This window comes from Kogia breviceps, chromosome 9 (assembly GCF_026419965.1).
Source record: "Kogia breviceps isolate mKogBre1 chromosome 9, mKogBre1 haplotype 1, whole genome shotgun sequence".
Lineage (NCBI taxonomy): Eukaryota > Metazoa > Chordata > Mammalia > Artiodactyla > Physeteridae > Kogia > Kogia breviceps.
Genome location: NC_081318.1, coordinates 111,625,373 through 111,645,635, shown reverse-complemented (window position 1 = coordinate 111,645,635; position 20,263 = coordinate 111,625,373). Strand labels below are relative to the sequence as shown.

Here is a 20,263-nt window from a genome sequence, read left to right as displayed (position 1 = left end):
TGCCTCCGAGAGTGGACCCGAGCACGGGCACTCGGGGGGCTGCCCCCCGGCTGTGCAACTGCAGGGCCAAGGATGCCGGCCCCACCTGTGGCGGCGGTCACCCACCTGGAGGTGCTTACGGGCCAGGGAGCCCCCTTCCTTCCGAGCCCGCCTCTAACAGGAGTGAGCTGCACTCCTAAGGCCCAGCTGGCACGCAGCCGGGCCGCCTGCGACACTGCGGCTCGTCACTAGGCCCAGATTTACAACCCCGAGGCCCTGGCCCGGCCCAACGCGGGCGGACGCGTGCAGCCCCCGCAGGTCTCGGCGGATTCGCACACTGGACGGCTGAGCCCCCCTGGCCGCGCCCAGGCCCTTACCTCCCGTTGACCACACTCCTCTTCTCCAGCCCGCTGGGCAGCACCACGGTCATGGCCACCACCCTGCCGTCCAGCGTCTCCTTCCTGCTGAGCAGGTTCTGCGGGGGGCTAGGGGACGCATCGCGGGGAGGTCTCTGTCCTCTGAGCACGCTGGTGGGGGTGGGCCTCCCGGGAGGCGGCGGAGCGCGAGCCTTCATCTTCCTCCTTGAAAGGCGAGAATGGGAAGGACTGAGTGAGGTGGCAGCTTCCAGCCCAAAGTTAGCAAATCACTTGTCAATGGCCAGCAGCTCTTAAGGACCTTTCCTCCTCCTCGTCCAGTCTTCTAGGTGCTTAAGGCCTTCTGAGTTGCACAGACTTTTAAAAGATCAACATATTCCAACGAGGACCTACCGTACAGCACTGGGAACTATATTCAGTATCTTGCAATAACCTAAAATGGAAAAGAATCTGAAAAAGAATATATATATATATATATATATATATATATATATATACATATATATACACATATACGTGTATGTGTGTGTACAACTGAATCACTTTGCCGTACACCTGAAACACTGTAAATCAACTCTACTTCAATTTAAAAATATCCATATATTAGCACCCTTCCACATAGAGAAAACGGACAACTAAGAAAAGTGAAGGATTTTTTTAAATTGAAGTGGAGCTGATTTACAATGTTGTGTAATTTCTGCGGTACAGCAAAGTGATTCAGGGATATGTATATATACATTCTTTTTTTATATTCTTCCCGTTATGGTTTATCACAGGATACTGAATATCGTTTCCTGTGCTGTGCAGCAGGACCTTGTTGTTGATCCATTCTATATATAAAAGCTCACATCCGCTGACCCCAAACTCCTCCTCCACCCCTCCCCCAGCCCCCTCCCCCTCGGCAACCGCCCGTCTATGGTCTACGGAGGACGCATTTTTGAAAGTAAGTGTTCCTGGAAAGAAACAGCCTAAAATGTGTTCCCCTCCTGGGAGTGGGCTGGGGCAGCAGAGTTTGCTTGGACCAGTCCTTTCCGAACCATTGACTGGGTTACAAATCCCAGCTAATTAAGGGGTCTGCATTGCCCTAGCTGAAAGCGCTGCCCCAGCTCTGGGTCCATAACCAGCTGAGGATCTGGAGTCCATGGGTCCACGGTATTGAGGATGTGACGGGACCACATCAGGAGGTACCAAATCAGCCAGAAAATCCACCAGACCAACACCCACAGACACGGGCACTGTGGACGGAGGTGGCAGGGGCTACGAGTGATGGTATTTTAACACGCCACCTGCTCCCCCTCTGTTTTCACCTTATTTCCGACTGTGCTTTGAATTCTCAACTCACCTTGTAGATTTCTAAACACCTGTCAATAAATCACCCACTCTGACAAACATTTTTAGAAATTCTTGTCTCCTCCACATTACTCAGGGGAGGCAACAGACCTTACTTTGTGTAGGTGTTTTATTTTATATTTAGGTACATAGGTGTTTTATGTACAAGTACATATATGTATATGTATGTGCATGTTTATGTGCATGTATATACATGCACACATTTATGTATATGTTCCTTACTTATATATAAGAATCTTTTTTTTTTTTTTTTTTTTGCGGTATGCGGGCCTCTCCCGTTGCGGAGCACAGGCTCCGGACGCGCAGGCCTAGCGGCCATAGCTCACGGGCTTAGTTGCTCCGCGGCACGTGGGATCTTCCCGGACCAGGGCACGAACCCGTGTCTCCTGCATCGGCAGGCGGACTCTCAACCACTGCGCCACCAGGGAAGCCCTATAAGAATCTTATTTGACAGAGGCCCTGGGCATTATATAACAAGAACTGGCATTTACTCAGCATCAGGACCTATGCTAATAATACGCTTAGGAAGCTCACTTCATTCAAAATATTTTGCAGTTGAGAACACGGAGTGTCAGTGAGATCCTAGCTCCCCCGAAGCCCAGAGCAGGGATGTGGAGCAGGTGTGTCTGGCTCCCAGGGCCTTGCCCCTCCCCACCTCACTGTGCTCCCGCCTGCCCTCTTCCAGCGCGAGGAGCCACGGAGAGGCCACGTGAGCCCTCAACGTTTAACTTCTCCTGCAGAGCAATGTGCTGGGGCACTCTGGCCCAAAGCATCAGACATCAGAATTCCATTTCTAGGAATTTATCCTAAAGAAACAAGCCCCCAGGAATGCATTGTGGGAGGTTCAAAGATACTCAGTACAACGCAATTGATAATGGCAAACGTATGTAAGATATTCTAACCACAGGTCAAAAAGAGAGAATTTCAATAAATGATGGTACTAAAACAACGTTATACCAGTACTGGTTAAATATACTTTTTAAAAGCAATTTTTATTTTATATTTGACTATAGTTGATTTACAGTGCTGTATGGGTTTCAGGTATACAGCAAAGTGTTTCAGTTATACAAATATATAGATACATTCTTTTTCAAATTCTTTTTCCATTTAGGTTATTAAGAAGAATCAATATTGTCAAAATGATTATACTACCCAAGGCAACCTACAGATTCAATGCAATCCCTATCAAATTACCAATGGCATTTTTCACAGAGCTAGAAGAAATAATTTTAAAATTTGTATGGAGACACAAAAGACCCCATATAGCCAAAGCAATCTTGAGAAAGAAAAACAGAGCTGGAGGAATAGGTTCTCTGACCTCAGACTATACTACAAACTCAGTAATCAAAACAGTATGGTACTGGCACAAAAAACAGAAATATTGACCAATGGAACAGGATAGAAAGCCCAGAAATAAACGAACACACCTATGGTCAATTAATCTACAACAAAGGAGGCAAGACTATACAATGGAGAAAAGAGAGTCTCTTCAATAAATGGTGCTGGAAAAACTGGACAGCTACATGTAAGAGAATAAATATATTTTAAATGTATATAAGTTGATGTTCCAAAATGCTCAATACAGACATTTTAAGAAGACAAACTTTAAAATATTATTTGTTTTGAGAAATACCATTTAGAAGAGAAGTATGCATTATAGCAATAGATCACGAAACAGTCTAGAAAGACAAGGCAAAGAATTAGTAACAATGGTCTCTGGGTGATGGGTACCATGACATTTGTTTTGCTATTTTCACTTCTATGCATTTCCTAATTTTTTCTATAATATCACCTCTCTATACGCATTCGTTGTAAAATGAAAGAGGTCATTTAAAGTGGGGAAAAACAGCAAATAGGGTTCAGATGAGGCCTCAAACCATCACTGTTCAGTTCACTGGCCAACACAAGACTTAGGAATGACACCTGGGTTTCATCCTCTACCCTGATAAGTAGATATAAATTAATTCTCTTTTTTTCTTATTAAAAACCTTATACCTACATCATATTTTTTATAATTTTTATACTTTATTCTTATTCATCACATATTTTTCCTTTAAACTTATAGAAATAAAGATGAAGTAGGAAACATATATTGCACTGGTCTAAGGACTGTGTAGTATTAATTCATTTATTCCTCACAATAACACTGTGAAGAGGTACTGCCATTCCTGTTTTATAGATAAGGAGTCTGGGCACACCTTTCTCAGACTACAGATCATTTGTTTCCAGAGCCTGAAGTCTTAACCAGTGCATCCTTCAACCTCTATTAGGAAGACTATATCAGCCCATTATACAGATGGAAAAGTCAAGGCAGAGAGACTGGTTATGGGTTCCTTCATTAATCAACCATAGGTCTCAGCTAGAAGCCCAGTCTCTGAGCAGTCCACCTGCCATTAGCATTAACTCCCAGAAGTACTTTCAGGAAAAAATTATTTTTAGGAAATAAATATACTTTCCAAGTAAGCTACAGTTTTATTTCTGGGTACTAATAAAGCTGGCTTTACAATGGAATATTACTCTTCCATAAAAAAGAATGAAATAATGCCATTTGCAGCAACATGGATGAACCCAGAAATTATCATACTAAGTGAAGTCAGACAAAGACAAATATCATATGATATCACTTCTATGTGGAATCTAAAATATGATGCAAATGAACTTATCTACGAAACAGAAACAGACTGACAGACAAGAGAACAGACTTGTGGTTACCAAAGGGGAAAGGGGAGGGGGAGGGGTAAATTAGGAGGTTGGGATTAACATATACCCACTAATATATATAAACAGATAAACAACAAGGATTTACTGTATAGCACAGGGAACTATATACTCAGTACTCTGTAATAACCTAAATGAGAAAAGAATCTGAAAAAGAATAGATATATGTATAAATATAACTGAACCACTTTGCTGTACACCTGAAACTAACACAAGATTATAAATCAACTATACCCCAATAAAAAAAGAAAAAATGCTGGCTCGAAGGCTTGAACTCCTTCAGAACACACTGAATAGAAGAGGAGGCATTTGTTCATTCAGCCAGCACTGCGATGGGGGCACAAGAGGCAGAAGAAATGTCTACTGCCCCAGATTTTTCCAAATAAATGCTGTCCCCACCACCCAGAGTCAGCTTTGGGATACCGTTTCCATCCCCACCTCCTCCCCAGGCCTCCTGCTGCACCCCCAAGCCCTCATCACTAACATCTGCACAAATGCAGTCTCTTCCTACACCCCAGCCTCCTGCCACCCAATCCTACCGTGACCCCCTCATTCCACAAACACGCACTGAGTGCCACCATGGATGCCTTTCATCTTCTCACGCTTTGCTCTGCACGTAGCATCCCCGGCCACACACAGAGACCAAGACGCTCCCTGCGGCCACACAGAAACCAAGATGCTCCCTGCGGGCTGCACGGATGCCCAGGGAGGCTTCTGTGGGTCCAGTGCTGTGTCATGTGCACATGTGTGCGTGTGTAAGTTGGCCAACACTGAAAAAACTAGAATGTTTCACAAGAACACAATGAATTCCTGGCTTTTTTGGAAAAACGTAAAAATCAAAGATCTGATTGGGCTCTGAACACCTTCACAGCAAAACCCAGCTGTTGTGAGGCCATCTGGACCCGTAGACTCCGGGCCATCACACATCTATCCCCTGTGGAGCTGTCACAACATCCAAACCACAGCGGTGCTTGAAAATCAGGGCTCTCCACGGACCCTCAGTCCTGGCCCCTCTTGGATCTCCCCAACGTGGCTGGTAACAGGACACTGGTCCCTGATCCTGGAAGCACGAAAGTCCCCCCTTGCCTTTGCCTCACCATCTGCCTTGGAGGTTTTGATCCCTTGAAGACACAGCTTGAAACCATGTCTCCTGAGAATCCTTCTGGACTCCAGACACATGGCTGAGCTCAGGGGTCTCTACCTGCATGCAGAAGCACCTGGGAAGCTTAAAAAATGTTTCCCAGCCACCACGAACCAATCAAATCTGAGTCTCTGAGAGCTGGTTTATGTTAAGGATCACATCTCTTTAGAACAGAGGCTCCTGTCTTAACATGGAAACGGCATATGGTTTTAGCTGTGATTTTGTATCATCTGATAAAAGCAACTGATAGAAAAATATACAGTTAATATATATGTTCATAACTTCATGAATCTGTTCTTATTTCACAGAATAACATTTGCAGATTTTCAGAAGTGCACATGGAAAATTTCACACCAAAAGTGATGCCTGGGGTGTGGATGGATTTGTGGACCTGAAACGAAGCAGGACCCTGTGGGGCTCCTGGGCACAGAAGCCTTGTTTTTAGAGGACAGACTCCAGCCTCCATGACCTTCCCTGAGTTCCAAAGGGCAGGTCCAAACAGTTGCCAATCAGGGAAGGGAGGGGATGCAGAGACAAGGGAGGAACAGTCAAGAAACAATAGTGCAGCCTTAGGGCAGGGTCCTGGTTCCACCTCAACGGATACACATAACAATATCTTTAAGCTCTTTATAAAACTAAAACCCCCAGCAAATGGAAGATATTAGCATTCTTCATTCCAGAGAAGATCTCATCAAGAGACCACCTGAGACCAGATTAAAGTAACCAGGTAAGCCCATTAGGAAGAGCCGACCTGAGGCCAGGTTAAAGGAGTGCAGGCCCCGCACACACCCTGATCTTGATCAGCAACCCCCGCCCTTGAACCATCACTATAAAACTCCTCAACAAATCCCCTCAGGTTGGGACACACAGTTTTGAGGGGTACCAGCCTGCTGTGTCCCCCTGTGCCTGGCGAAGCAATAAATCTATTCTTTTCTACTTCACCCAAAACTCTGTCTCTAAGATTTGATTCGGCACCAGTCCATAGAGGCTGAGTTTTCAGCAGCAGACCCACTTCAGAAGCTTTGTGGGTGTCTGTGAATGTACTGACCCCAGTCTGGGAAAGCTGCTTGTTGCCGGCCTAAGATCCTGGACGCAGAGGTCCCACCCCCACTGTGATTAATCTCTCTATGAGGCAAACAAGAACCTCATTTCTTCCACTATTATTTACTATCTCCAGGAGGCAGCAAGCAGATGCTGTCCTAAGGCTGTCTGTACGCTCAATATTTAGCACACTGCTCTTCATATATGTAGGTTCTTAAAAATACTCATTGATATTGATGTTGGCAACAGTGAAATTATATCAGTTACAGCCTACAAGGAGCTCAGCAGACTTATAAAATCTTGAGACAACAATGAAATTGAAAAACTGCATGGACCGCAGATTTTCAGGTGGTGGACACCTCTGTAGGTGGACACCCCACCTCCTCTGTAGGTGGGGTGTCCAACTACAGGTGGGTGTGTCCACCTACAGAGGAGGCTGTGAGCAGCCCTAAGGACGTGCAGACTTTGGAGATGAGGGAGGGAAAAACGCGTATGGGGGGGGAGAAAGAAATCCTGTAATGCACATCATAGAAGGAGATGTCAAACAGCACCGACGGGCTGACTCTACAGCCAGACAGTGTACCAGAGTGCTGCGGTTTTTCCAAAGATGCTCTGTCTCTTACTCAGCCATAAAAAAGAATGAAATAATGCCATTTGCAGCTACATGGATGGATCTAAAGATGATCATACTAAGTGAAGTAAGTCAGACAGAGAAAGACAAACATCATATCACTTACATGTGGAATCTAAAAAGAAAAAAGATACACATGAATTTATTTCCAAAACAGAACGAGACTCACAGACGTAGAAAACAAACTTACGGTTACCACTGAAGAAAGGGTGGGAGGGGTAAATTAGGAGTTTGGGATTAACGTACACACACTGCTATATACAAAATTGATAACCGACAAGGACCTAGTGTATCGCACAGGGAACTGAACTTAATATTTTGTAATAACCTATCTATAAGGGAAAAGAATCAGAAAAAGAATACATATGTGTTTGTATATATATAATATATATGAAACTGAATCACTATACTGTACACCCGAAACGAACATGATATTGTATATCAACAGCAATAAATAAATAAATAAATAAATAAATACTTTGTCTCATCTGAACCTCATAGTCTAAAGGATAAGATCTCCGGCTCTCATTTTACAGTTAGGGGAACTGTACGCGGGTGGGTTCTAAATAAACAGGTAACCCGCAGATACTTGGGGAGTGCCTAAATTACTTTTTTCAAGGTCACCAAGCAAGAGGTCAGGACCAGAGGATGGTTTTGTGTCTGTTCTGTCTGGAGGAGGGGCCCAGCTGCGCTGCGGGAAGAATTTCCCAGGCGGGACGCCGCTGAGGACCTGAATGACCCTGTAGAGCCAGCGGGGTCCCTGAGGCCTTGGGAGGGGAAGTCAGGAGTTAGGTGAGGGAGGCGGCGTCCGGGGAAACAGTTGGAGAAGCAAGGCTGGAGGGGCGGCAGGTACAGCCCCAGGTCCACAGCACGAGGGCTCAAGTGCAGGACAGGTGGGGTGGAGAGAGGATGCCCGGACACAGACGCCGTGAGGGAGGGGACGGGCTGGGGGCGTGGGGAGGACACTGCACGTCACCCAGACTCCTGCACGGGGCTCCACAGGGCCCCACAGAGGATGCATCCTGGGGGACGGCCGACAATCGGCTCTCCGTGGATGGAGCTGGAGATGACACTGACAGTCCCAGTGTAAGTGGAGTTAGTACAGGCAAAGTTAGTTAGTTAGTACAGGGAAAGGAGCGACTGAAGACACCTCTCAGGACACTCTGGGGTCCTTGCTCTCACACCAGGCACCTCTGTGGTCCCAGCCACTGAAAAGCCCTGGAAACGGTGTTAGTACGTGCAATCTGCAGGGTGACGGGTCTGTAGCTTGGGGATGGGGCTCCCAGGAGGGACAAGGGCACCGAGAACTCAGTTGTGGCCTGAACCTGGGTGCCTCCTGGTCTCAGGTGGGCAGGCCAATCCCCATCCTCCGTTTCCCCTCAGTCCAGTGCGACTGGCCCTCACACCTGGACGGGGGCTGACCTGGCTCTGGGGCCACACCTGGCCACAGCAGAAAAGAGCATCTCTTAGGTGGTCCTGTGTGTCCACCTGTGTTATCTCAGGGGAGTTTCCCTCCTGGACCTCAGTTTCCAGGTCGGTGAAACTGGGGGCTTCCAGTCCTAAAAGACTAAATCACAGAAAAATATAAACCCAAACTACGACCGTTACATGACATTAAATTAAGCGGTAGTCAGGACTGGGATGGCCACTATCAAAAAGATCAGAAAATAACAAATGATGGTGAAGACATGAAGAAATTAAGCACCCTTGCGCACCGCTGGTGGGAATGTGAATTGGTGCAGCCACCACGGAAAACAGTATGGAGGGGCCTCAAAAAATTAAAAACAGAACTACCATACGACCCAGCAATTCCACTCCTGGGTATATTAACCCAAAGAATTGAAAGTAAAGACTCAAAAAGATACTTGTACACCCATGATCACAGCAGCATTTTTCACAATAGCCAAAAGGTGGAAACAGCCAGAGTCTATCAATAGATGAAAGGATAAACAAAATATGGCCCAATACACGCTGTGGAATATTATTCAGCCTTAGAAAGGAAGCAGATTCTGAAAACCTGCTATAAGATGGATGAACCTTGAGGACAGTAGGCCAAGTGAACAAGCCAGTCACAGAAGGACTCCTATTGCCTGATTCCACTTCTAGGAGGTTCGGAGGGCAGCCAAGTTCATACGGAGGCAGGAAATAAAAGGGTGGTTACCAGCGGCTGGGAGGGGGGAGCGGGGAGACGGGTAGTTTTGTTTGATGGGTTTAACAGAGTTCCAGTTTGCTGAATGGTTCCAGATGAAAAACAGTTCTGGAGATGGTTACACAACAATGTGAACGTGCTTAACTAACGTCACCCAACTGCAGGCTTAAACATGGTTCAAAAATGGTAAATTTTACATCATGTGATTTTATCAAAGTTTAATCATTGCCTCCTAATAAAACTAAGTTTTCACCCTAATAAAACTTTGGGGCCCCTCAGCCTCTGTCGCACCACCACCCACGAGAAGCTTCTCTGGCTGCGGGACGAGGCGGAAGATACAGCACGTGACGGGGGTGGAGGCTCACGGGCCCCTTAGAGGAAAGGGAAGGAAGGGGTGAGGCTGCATCCGCCCGGGGGAGGGAGCCCTGAAGGGAGCAGGGCCCGAGGGCAGCGAGACATCTCTGCTGCACCCCCCCGCCAATCCTCCTCCACCCCAAGGGCATCACAACACCTCGGGCTGTGAGTTCAAGCGTGTAACCGTGGGCCAGTTCCAGAGCAGAAGCTGCCCAGGTGCACGGACCCCCCGGCGCCCCTCCGCGAACGAGCAGCACCCCCACACAGCATGGTCACAGCACCACTGGTCTCCTCTGCCCCGGAGGGACCGCTTCGGACCACCTTCACTCGGTCCAGGGAGGCCGAGGTGCTGAGCTTGGAAGGTCTGTGCGGGCGTTGGGCATCTGGGGTCACCTGAGTCTGGGAGCGCACGGCCGTCACAGTCTGAGGACCCACCGGGCAGGGCCCCAGGGCCTGGCCCCTGCTGGGCACACCCTGGGAGGCTCTGCAGGGCATGAGCTCCTGAGCAAGCAACTCACCAACCCTCTGCTCCCGCCAGGAAAGCGGCTGGGAGTGCCCGGGCAGGAAGGACTTAGCAGATGAAAACAATAAAAATAAAAACATTCCTGGCATCTCAAAGGTAATCCATCTTAAAACCATCCCGTAAAAACATTTCTGGCATTTCCAGCACCATCAGAGCTCCAAAGGGTTTTATCTTCAAACCATCACACAGTTATGCCCTAAACGTCAGGGCCATGTCTGCTAGTTCCACATCAGCGGGGGCGCTGCCAGACGGCTTTTTCGCCCAGAGCCCTTCAGTGTGAAGCAGGAGGCGGAGGTGCTGCCCCAACGAAAGCCAGCCGATCCAAGACGGTGTGGGCTGTGCGTCTGACACCGTCTGGGCTCAGTGAGTGCAAATCCCAGGGCCGAGTCCAGGCAGCTGAATTAAAACCTAAATCCAGGCCATGGCTGGCACCCAGCCAAGCTGGAGGAGGCTGAGAAGAGAAAGTCCACACAGCTCTCCACTTCCCCGAGCAGAGTCCAAAGGGCGCTCTGCTCTCCACGTGGGACTAGCCATGGATGCTGGGGCTGACGCCAAGGCTGCAGGATCCCCGCCCACTCACCACGTGCCACCGGCAGCCCGGGCAGGAAGAAGGGTGAACAGCATCTCCTGAAAGGGAACTTCAAAGCTCAAAGAAATTTGAACCCCGCCCAAATTTCAAAGAAAAACCAGACCACGCGGCTCCTGGTCCTGATGCACCCGTGAAGCAAGCTCTGGCTCAGTGGGTCTGTTTGCGCGGCAGGTAGAAGGGGCCACCATTCTCTCCCCTGAGAGTCTTCCCAAGCGGAAGTTTGCTTCCTCTCCGAAGAGCCGGAAAACTGGACACGAGCTGCCCTGCTTCTCAGGGTCAGGTCACTTCCGGGGTCACCTGGATCCTCCTCCAGCTGTTGAGAGTCAGCGCAGGAGGTCCGGGGTTCTGGGCAAATGGCCCTGGCCGCTGGCCTCCCGAACCTGACTCTGAATAGAGTCACCTCCTTGTGAGTCATGGGTGCAGCAAAGAATTCAGAGATCCGGGAATCACGGGTTTGGAGGAAGCATGGGAGAAAGGCAGGCAGGAATAACAGGATCTCGATCATACACCATCAAACATTATCCTTCACACCTAAAGACTTAGCTTCTCCTATGAGCAAAGCCATGCGTGTCTGGGAAGACAGGCATCCACTAAACAAATATGCGGTGGCCCCATCACATCCCAGGACCATCCTAAGATCGCTGATCCCAGCTGTAAGTCACCCGCCACGGGGTCATGGTCCCCAAGGGTGGACAGCAGCTCACGTGACACGGGAGGAAGGACGATACAACCCCGAGGGCAAGGAAGGCAGGAGGGCTCCACAGGGATCGGTACGGGCTCTCGATTTAGGCTGAGTTCACAAAGTGTCAGGAGATGGTCTGTGAGTGGTGGTGACGTGGAAAATCAGGTGGAGGTGGTAAGGACAGGCGTGGGCCTGAGGCTGTCCCCAGCAAGGACCGTCATTCTGACGGCACCAAGGTGGGGAGGGGCTCGGGCTGGGGGGACATTTCAGGAAGGCTGACATGTGGTGAGGCAGGGGGAGGCGCGCAGACTGGGTTAGGGAGGGAGCCTGGGCGTGCGGAGGGGGAGGACCTCAGGGATTTCCTATGAACGGTGAGGAACAGGGTCTTCACACGTGCACACACACCCACACGTGCACACGTGTACACGCACACACACGCAGCTCTGGAGGGCAAGTTCACACACAAGGGCAAATTTAAGGCAGCTGACCGTCAGACCCAAAGGAGAAATCCCAGCATGGTGAGAAACAAGAGAGGGGCAGGGGTTAGACAGAATCAGAGATCTACGTAAGCAGGAGTGCGGGAAGGTCACAGACGTCCTGAGAACAGCTCCACCTGGGGGAGGATTCCGTGCGCCTGGCGTCAGCAGCCTGGCCGAGGTGAGGGCTAGGGCGCCGGCCTCCGCTGGCCTCCCTGCTGGAAACACACCTAAAGGGTGGGGTGTGCAGACAGCCCCAGAGGACATACACTCCCCTCCGTCCCACCCTAAAGGGAAGGCCGTCCCGTCCCCCGCGGGGCCTCAGGGTCTACACCTGCAGCTAGCTACCCACGCCGCAGGGACTCTCGAGTCAGCACATACTCAGCGTGAAAGGGAACCAAGTCAAGGGCTTCTGCCCTGCTTTCTGGCAGAAAAAACCTGATTCCGTGACACGGACAGCGCCGCTTTCAGAGCTGCCCGCTCGTGTACACAGCAGGCTAGGAAGTGTGAACGCGTAAGCCAAGGCTTTCCCGACGAAGGCACTAAACGCTCACGAGGGGTGGGCCTAGCAAACGCTCCCGGGATCTGCCCAGGAGGCCGGGACTAGTTGCAGATTTTGTGGTCTCGCTGGCGTGAGCCTTGAACTAGGTAACGTACATAAGATGCCTGGCCCAGGACCCGGTGAGGGACAGGTGCCCCCGAGAGGTCACGTGTCTGTATAGGCTCTCACGCCCCGAAGAGGGTATGTGACTGATGAAGAAATCTGCAACGGACCTAGTACTGTGTTAAGCTCATTTCTAGCCGGAAGGCACACAAATGGCTGCACAGAAACGAGATGAGGGCAGAATGTGCTTGGGGATGCCTGTTTATTTCTTCTTAAACATACACTTTACAGATTTTTGAGATAATTGTCAAATTTTTAAGTAAAACTTTTGTGCAAGAAAATCTGTCTCTATAACACTTTTTTTAAAAAACTAAAGTTTACCAATCCCTAAAGATCTACAAAGGGATTCATTGGCAGCCCACAGTGCAAAATATTATTTTTGACACGTGCACTCATTTCAATTTTTTTTAAATTAGTCGTAGCCTGCGTGAGGTCATCTGCGTTCTACTTGCTGCCACACTGCTCCCTGCCAGGGCCAGGGGGGGGTCAGGGACATGCCAGCAACAGACAATGAAGGACTTCTGTCCCCCGTACCATGAGGGGTAAGGGACCAAGCCCTGCATCGCTTCAGTACAGACTAGCTTTTCCTCTGTTGTCTGAGAACTACATGAAGACCGCGGCCTTTTAATTAGCTGTGTGCACTGTTCAACAGGCAATGAGGACTATTTCATTTAACTGCTTTTTAGTTTCATGTTTGGATGCATTATGAAATGTATCCATCAAATTAGTGGCATCTGTTTAACTTACTTGCATTAAAAATAAAAGCAATGAGTCAGACAGACAAAGGCAAATATCATGTGATATCACTTATACGTGGAATCTAAAAAAAGGCCACAAATGAACTTATCTACAAAACAGAAACAGAGTTACAGATACAGAAAATAAACTTATGGTTACCAGGGTGCAGGAGGGGGCAGGGATAAATTGGGAGATTGGGACTGACATATACACATTACTATACATCAAGTAGATAAACAGCAAGGACCTACTGGACAGCACAGGGAACTCAATACTCTGGTAATGGCCTGTATGGGAAAAGGATCTGAAAAAAGACTGGATATGTGTATATGTGTAACTGATTCACTTTGCTGTACAGCAGAAAGTAACACAATATTGTGAATCGACTCTACTCCCCCCCCCAAATTTTAAATAGATAAAATAAATGAAAGCAATCATGAAGCCGGTTGTCAATGTAAAGGATGGCCATCCTCTTAAAGTCACAAGACTGCTGTGCACAGTAAGAAAACGAAGGACAGAGGTTTAACTTTCCACATTTAAATGGAACGTTGGCGATTTCAGCCACAGAATGGGAGCCAGAGCCCCATGATTCCGAGTAAGGGCTACGGGGCAAGAAGCGTGGTTCCCAGCCTGTCTCCTCAGCATCCCACGTCCCGCAGGGTCTGTCCCTGGCAGACACAGGGGGTGTCCCCGGCGCTGCTCCTTCCTCTGTGTGACCCCTGTCAGCCTCAGCCACTCAGGAACCGGATTTAAGGGAGGGGCCCGGGTCACACCCGGGAAAGAGCCTTGAAGGAGGCCAGCACCAGAGCGAGGCCGTGGACTGCTTCTCTCTGTAAACGCGTTCACCCAGTGGGTGGAGTTTCCCTTCTGCAAGAGACATTCTACAGTTTGCCCAGGAGATACAGTGCAAGTTTCAACACATCAAGCGCCTGCGCTTGCGGAGCCCACGTGGGCTCTGGGCATCGGTAAGAAGTAGGGCCTCTTCCGCTGCTACCAACAACCACCCTTCTGTTTATCCTTTCGTGGGTCAGGAGATCCCAGGAGAAAGTGGAACCCAGTCATCAGACCCCAAAGATGACGCCAAACATAGGCTAGTAGGGATGTTAGAAATGAGGGGGGGGGGGGAAGTACCGTGCAGACAACAAGGGCAGGAAAGCCTGGTCTTCACAACAGCCCTCAACACCTGAAGCAACAGGGCACACAGCAAGGGCGTGTCCCCCCTGCCAGCCCGGCCAGGGGGGGGCAAGGGACAGAGACACCACTGCTAGCAAGACCCGCCTTCTGGCTGGGACACAAAGAGAGCAGTTCCAGAGAGTCTGGGGTGCTCTGGGATAGAATCCCAATTGCACAAAATCCCCCACCACGCGATTCCCACGGGCCCCTTCCCCCCACCCCTCACACCCCTTGTCCCTCTGCTCGATTCTGCACTCAAGCCATCATTTAAATCACAGGTCACGGTAGCTACCACGTCCTCGCTTACATGCCCCCGGCACCGCGGCGCAGGCACACCCACCTTGGCTGGACTCCCAGTCTCCTCCGTCCCTCCATGCCTCCTCCTTTGCTACCTGGAATCAGCAGGCTCTCCCTCGTCGAGGGCTTCGCACGCTCCGTTCCCTGCCGGAAACGCTGTGCCTCTCTCCTCCTGGCTCACCCTGGGAGGCGCGCTCCCCAGAAAGCTCTCGCCCCCGTCCCTACTGAGACCCCGTAGAATGTTCTCCAGCGGAGCATCTGGCCAGTGTCTCTCGCAGCGCTTCTCCCAGTCGGCGCTCACGGGACGTGGGCCAGATCACGCAGGACCGGCCACAACGTTCGGCTCTGACCCCACGACTCTCTCGGTCCCGGCAGGGAAGGTACCTCAGAGGCTACTTGCTGTACAAGTAGGTCAGCTCCGCTCTGCTGTGATTCAGCCGTGTGTCACTGCCTAGTTGTCTTAGCAAGCAGCTAAGAGAAGGTGCACGTCCCCAAACCCCGGGCCAACACCTGGAGACAGCACGGCACCGCGGAGGGCGGGCAGCATGGGTGCCAGGGGGTAGCGAGCCCCCCCCACCCCCACCCTCCAGGAACAGCTCCCACGCCTCTGAGCCCAGCAGTAACCGGGGTTTTTAGCTCTCAGTTTCTGGACGTACAAGCCAGCCAAGTCCCAAGCACTTGGCACACGTACGTTCAGTCCTCACAACAAGGCACGTGCAGGGTTACTCTCCCCACTGTACAGACGGGAAGACTGAGGATCCGACAGGCTAAGGGACTCTCTCGGGTTCACACTGCCAGGGGTCCCCCTGAGCCACTATGCGCCCCCGGCCCTCTCCCTAGTTATTTCCCGAAAACAAAAAAACCCCGGGGTATCCAGCAGCCAATGCTGAACCGTCCAGGCTCTGTGCTATGTGCTAGAGGCTGGGCATCCTGCAGGGGCCACTGAGTTGAGGGGGTGGGTCGGGAGGCCCCCGCTGTTAAAGGTTCCTGGCACGGTCTGCTGTGATGTGGGGTCCGGACAAGCCTTGTCCAACAGAGCCCCCGAGGACGTCCTTCAGTGCTGAGGACACACGAATCGCAGGCTGCGTTCAACATCCTCATGGAAGAGAGGAGGAGGCAGAGGCCCGGAGAGATGGACAGACTGGCTGACGGCGGGAAGATGCCAGGTCAAGCCTCAGGGCTCTCCGAGCCTCTAGGATCAGGACTCCTCCGAGGATCTGATGAGGGCACGATACACCGAGACGCATGCGATCCCTGCAGACCACTGTGAGTCACGGGGACCCCAGGTCCGAACGCTGGTGGTGCCTCCTCTCTGGGCTCAGCAAGCACCTCCTACCAGCAGGGTACCACTCCGTCCTAGACAAGAGTCCCTTCTAACCAGGGAGGGATGAGGCCAAGTCCCTCTGGTGCTTCCCCCACCACGTTTGCCTTTAAGAACGAAACTTAGGACGACAGGAACGGTCAACGAAAGATCCAGATACATGCACCCGTGGAATTCTCAAATTAAGAGGCCATCTTCAAGCGGCAGCCCGAAGGAGAAACACTGCATCAGGAGAGGAACACCAGAGTCCCAGTAAACCAGAGGGAAATGGGCTTGCCGTAAAAACACTGCTTTTCAGGGCAACGGAGAGACACCATCCTTTGGAATTCTGCCCCCAGAACACCCTTTCATAGCTGCAAAGCACCTGCCCGCCCCGTGATACACTCTGCCGTATTCGGACCTGGCGAAGACATTGCCAGCTGTGCGTCCTACAGCAGACGACTCTGTCTGGGCAAGTCCCGCCACCTGTCAGCCTCAGTTTCCCCAGGAGCCAAGCGGAGAATGATTTCAGGGTTTATTATGGGGTTCACGTGAGGATTAGACAAGATGACTGACTCGTGAAGTTTCTTGCAGGGCACTCAGCGACTGTAGCTGTTAAAACGGCTTTTACTGCTACTAGCAGGTTTACTCTTTGGGACAAAAAAACCAAGCCTCCTGCCTCTAACAAGGGCAGAGGAGAAGCTGACTCCTCTAGGTGCCCAATGAAAGCTCATTTGTGCAGCGAACGCATTCAAAACCAACCAAGAAACCCTACTCACACTTTCACCCTTGTGACCTGGGGTTGGAGAAGCTTTCGGTAATCCAAAATGAAATGATTAGCATTCTTGATGGGCTTCTCAAAGACACAATAGCAAAAGCTATCCATAACACTCAGCAAACTTGAAACGCGGGCCCGTGTACATGGGAACATGGCTATCTCAGTGCCCATCAAGTACATATTCAAAGAGGAGCATTTGAGAGCTGAATCCCACGGCGGTTACCCAACCCCCAGTAAGTTAAGAAAGAGCCCGTGGGTGGGGATCACTTAGCCGGCAGCCAGGACTCCATGATGAAGGTGAGCTGAGCAACTCACGCCCCAAGAATCAGATGAAACCAAGAGTTACTGCATCGCCAAATGTTATAGAGAAAGGACCTCTCCTTCCAGAAAAAGAGGCTGCACTCGTTTCCTGAGGTTCGCACATTCTTATCAAATGAAAGGAAACAGATCCGGGGAGAAAACTTACTGGTTCCCAAACCACCTGGCGATGTGTGCACACATCCCAAGCCGTGCTGGCCCCCCCTGGAGGCTTGGCTTCGCCCCTTTACAAGGAGCAGGGGGCACCTGATCTCACGGCCAGCGCAGTCCCAACAGCTCAAGGCAAGAGCCCGTCCCTGGAGCTTCCCTGGACGGGGGCGCAGAGGAGAAGCAGGGCTGCGAGGGCATGCAGAGGCCTCTGATCCAAGCAGCCTGTGACTTATTTATAAAGGTGCCACCCAATGCAGGGCTTCCTCCCAAGCAAGCCCGCGGCGCCACGTCTGCCAGGTAAGATGCTGCTCCTGGGTGCCCCGCCAGGAGCAAAATCAATTTGCCTTGGCTCACCTGGTCAAAGGCTTGAACCTTCTAATCCAGAACACAAACTGAAAAGCACTGAACCATCTGGGAGGAAGAGCCGAGCTGTGTGCCTTCAGCACGGGTGCCCGGCAGCTATCCGCTCCTTTCTGACGAAGCACGCCCACCACCTTCTCGGAGGTGCCGGCGTGGACATCGCCGGTGGTCCTTCCGGGAGAAGCGTAGTGACCCTTTGAGACACAAGTCAGACCTTCACCGAGGCTAAGCAACCTTGTGCAACCGAGCATTTGCGGACTTTGCCTAAAGCCATCCTTGCCGTGTCCCAGGCATGATTCAGCACCTTCTTCGGCTGAAGGGTCCGTCTGTTTCTTTTCTTGCCCCCAAAAGCTGTGTCATCAGAAGCTCGCCGTGTTCCTGCAGCCAGACTCCATGTCGTAGTGAGGCTTCTCGGGCTTGAGGGCCATATTCAGTTTCTACCAAATATCACTGTCCCAGGATCACAAACGAGCTGCCCAACAGATAAGGCGGCAGACGCGCCCACGAGGCCGCAGCGCCCAAGGGTCCCGGTGAGGGCGCGGCGGGCTCGGATGAAGGGATCTGGCTGCCGGGACCACACCCTCCCGCTCTGGGACCCCACAGTCGACTCTCCCCGAGCTGCAAAGTCACCTGAGCTTCCTGCTTCCAGCCAGCAGCCCCCATGGTTCTGGTCAACCTCCTTCCCCGCAAGGGGAGGCACAGCCAGTGCAGCACAGCCCCAAGGAAGCAAGGAGTGTGCCGCCCCCCAGGAGCCCCGCAGTGAGACGCCAGCGTCCTCCGAGCTTCTGCACGGCACTGAGGCCACATCCACACCTGCCACCATCTCACACCCACCACCTCCAGAGACTGTGCAAGTCGGCTGGCTTCTAGACCATCAGAAGCCCGACAAAGAGCCCCTCCAGGCAACACATTCTCTGCCACCTCTCCTTTTCAGTTACTGCTTCACTATCTTCTACTGCGTTGTCATCTCCTTTCCCTCCCTTCCCCCTCCTCTCCCCTTCCTCCCCTCCCCCTCCCCTCCTCACCCTCCCCCTCCTCTCCTCCTCCTCCCCCCTCTCCTCCCCTCCTCTCCTCCCCCTCCCCCTCCCCTCCCCTTCCCCCCTCTTCCTCCCCCCTCCTCCCCCTCCTCCCACCTCTCCTCCCCTCCTCCCTCCCCTCCCCCCTCCTCCTCCTCTCCTCTCCCCCTCCTCCCCCTCCTCCCCATCCTCTCCCCTCCTCTCCTCCCCCTCCCCTCCCCTCCTCCCCTCCTCCTCCCCTCCTCCTCCCCCTCCTCCTCCTCCCCCCTCCTCTCTTCCCTCTCCTCCTCCTCCCCCTCCTCCCCCTCCTCCTTTCCTTCCCCTCCTCTCCCTCCTCCTCCTCCCCTCCTCCTCCCCCTCCTCCTTTCCTCTTCCCCCTCCTCCTCCTCCTCTCCCCCTCCTCCTCTCCTTCCTTCTACTCCACCAAAGGCTGTGCCAAGTTCCATCTCGGCCAGGCTCCACGTGTCTCCTCCCGCTCCATCCTTACTCAGGTCCCTGTCCTCTCTCGGGGGCTCTTACCATAGACACTAAGGAATCTCCTCCTTCACCTGCCCTGCTCACCTTGAGTCCCATCCCCACAGGCTGAGAGGAGCCTTCCTCAAGGACAGCTCCTTCCAACCACCTTCCCGGTGCAAACGCCTCAGCGGCCCCCACTGCCTGCTGGGTAAACCCCACACTTCTCCACCAGCGGCGCCTCCATCCCAACACCGGTTTCTGCCACGCCCCCAGTCCCCCCTCACTGGGCTTACGTGAACCGTGGCGCTCCGCACACAGGCTGAGCTTCTCCACCCAGGCTGTCCCATCCGTGCGACCCTCACTGGCGAGTGCGCGAGCGAGGTCAAGGAGGAGAGTCACGGGACGCAACCGTGCATGTGGGCCAGGGTGGGGGTGGGAGTCAAAGGGGTGAGTGGGAGAGGGGACCCCAGAGGAGTGACAGGGAGAGGGTGACAGCACCCGGGTTCACCTCTCAGCACCACCGCTCGCCACGGGACCTCGCACAGTGCATTCAGCCTCCTGCACCCACCATCTCCTCCTCCAATAACGGGCTCGTGTAAGGATGCACTGACTCGCTCTCCGCGGGCCCAGGCTCAGGGCCTGGTGTCTGAGACCCCAGCTGGTGATCATCACAGCGCAGGGTGGAGGGGGACCCTCCCGCCCTCCCACAACCACGAGGCCTCACGTGGGGACGAGGACCCCATCCTCTGGCCCCCCTGCAGGTCCTGGCACGGAGGAGAGCCCACGTTCGGCCCATTCCCCACCCCCCCAGCACATCAGAGAGAAGACTAGATGTCACCAGGAAACGGAGGGTCTCTATCGCCAGCGTGGCGGGCTAGTGAGACATCACTGCGCCCTACCCACTCCCCAACATCTGGCGCTTGGCCACCCCCCCCAAACCACAGAACCACACACAGCGCTGGGCTGGGGGCCGACGCACGTGGAGCTGCAGGATCGCAGGCCTGGG

The 20,263-nt window shown here is 52.1% G+C and overlaps 1 protein-coding gene across 18 annotated transcripts in view; it reads right to left on the bottom strand.

Moving 5' to 3' along the window:
• The window catches only part of COBL (cordon-bleu WH2 repeat protein), a 261,943-nt gene that overhangs the window by 169,874 nt on the left and 71,806 nt on the right, over positions 1-20,263 (bottom strand). For all 18 annotated transcript variants that reach the window (XM_067042940.1, XM_067042950.1, XM_067042951.1 and 15 more), the window contains exon 2: positions 357-560. In XM_067042940.1, the coding sequence (XP_066899041.1) occupies positions 357-553 (197 nt within the window). In that variant the 5' untranslated portion in view covers positions 554-560. The remainder of the gene's footprint in view (positions 1-356; positions 561-20,263) is intronic.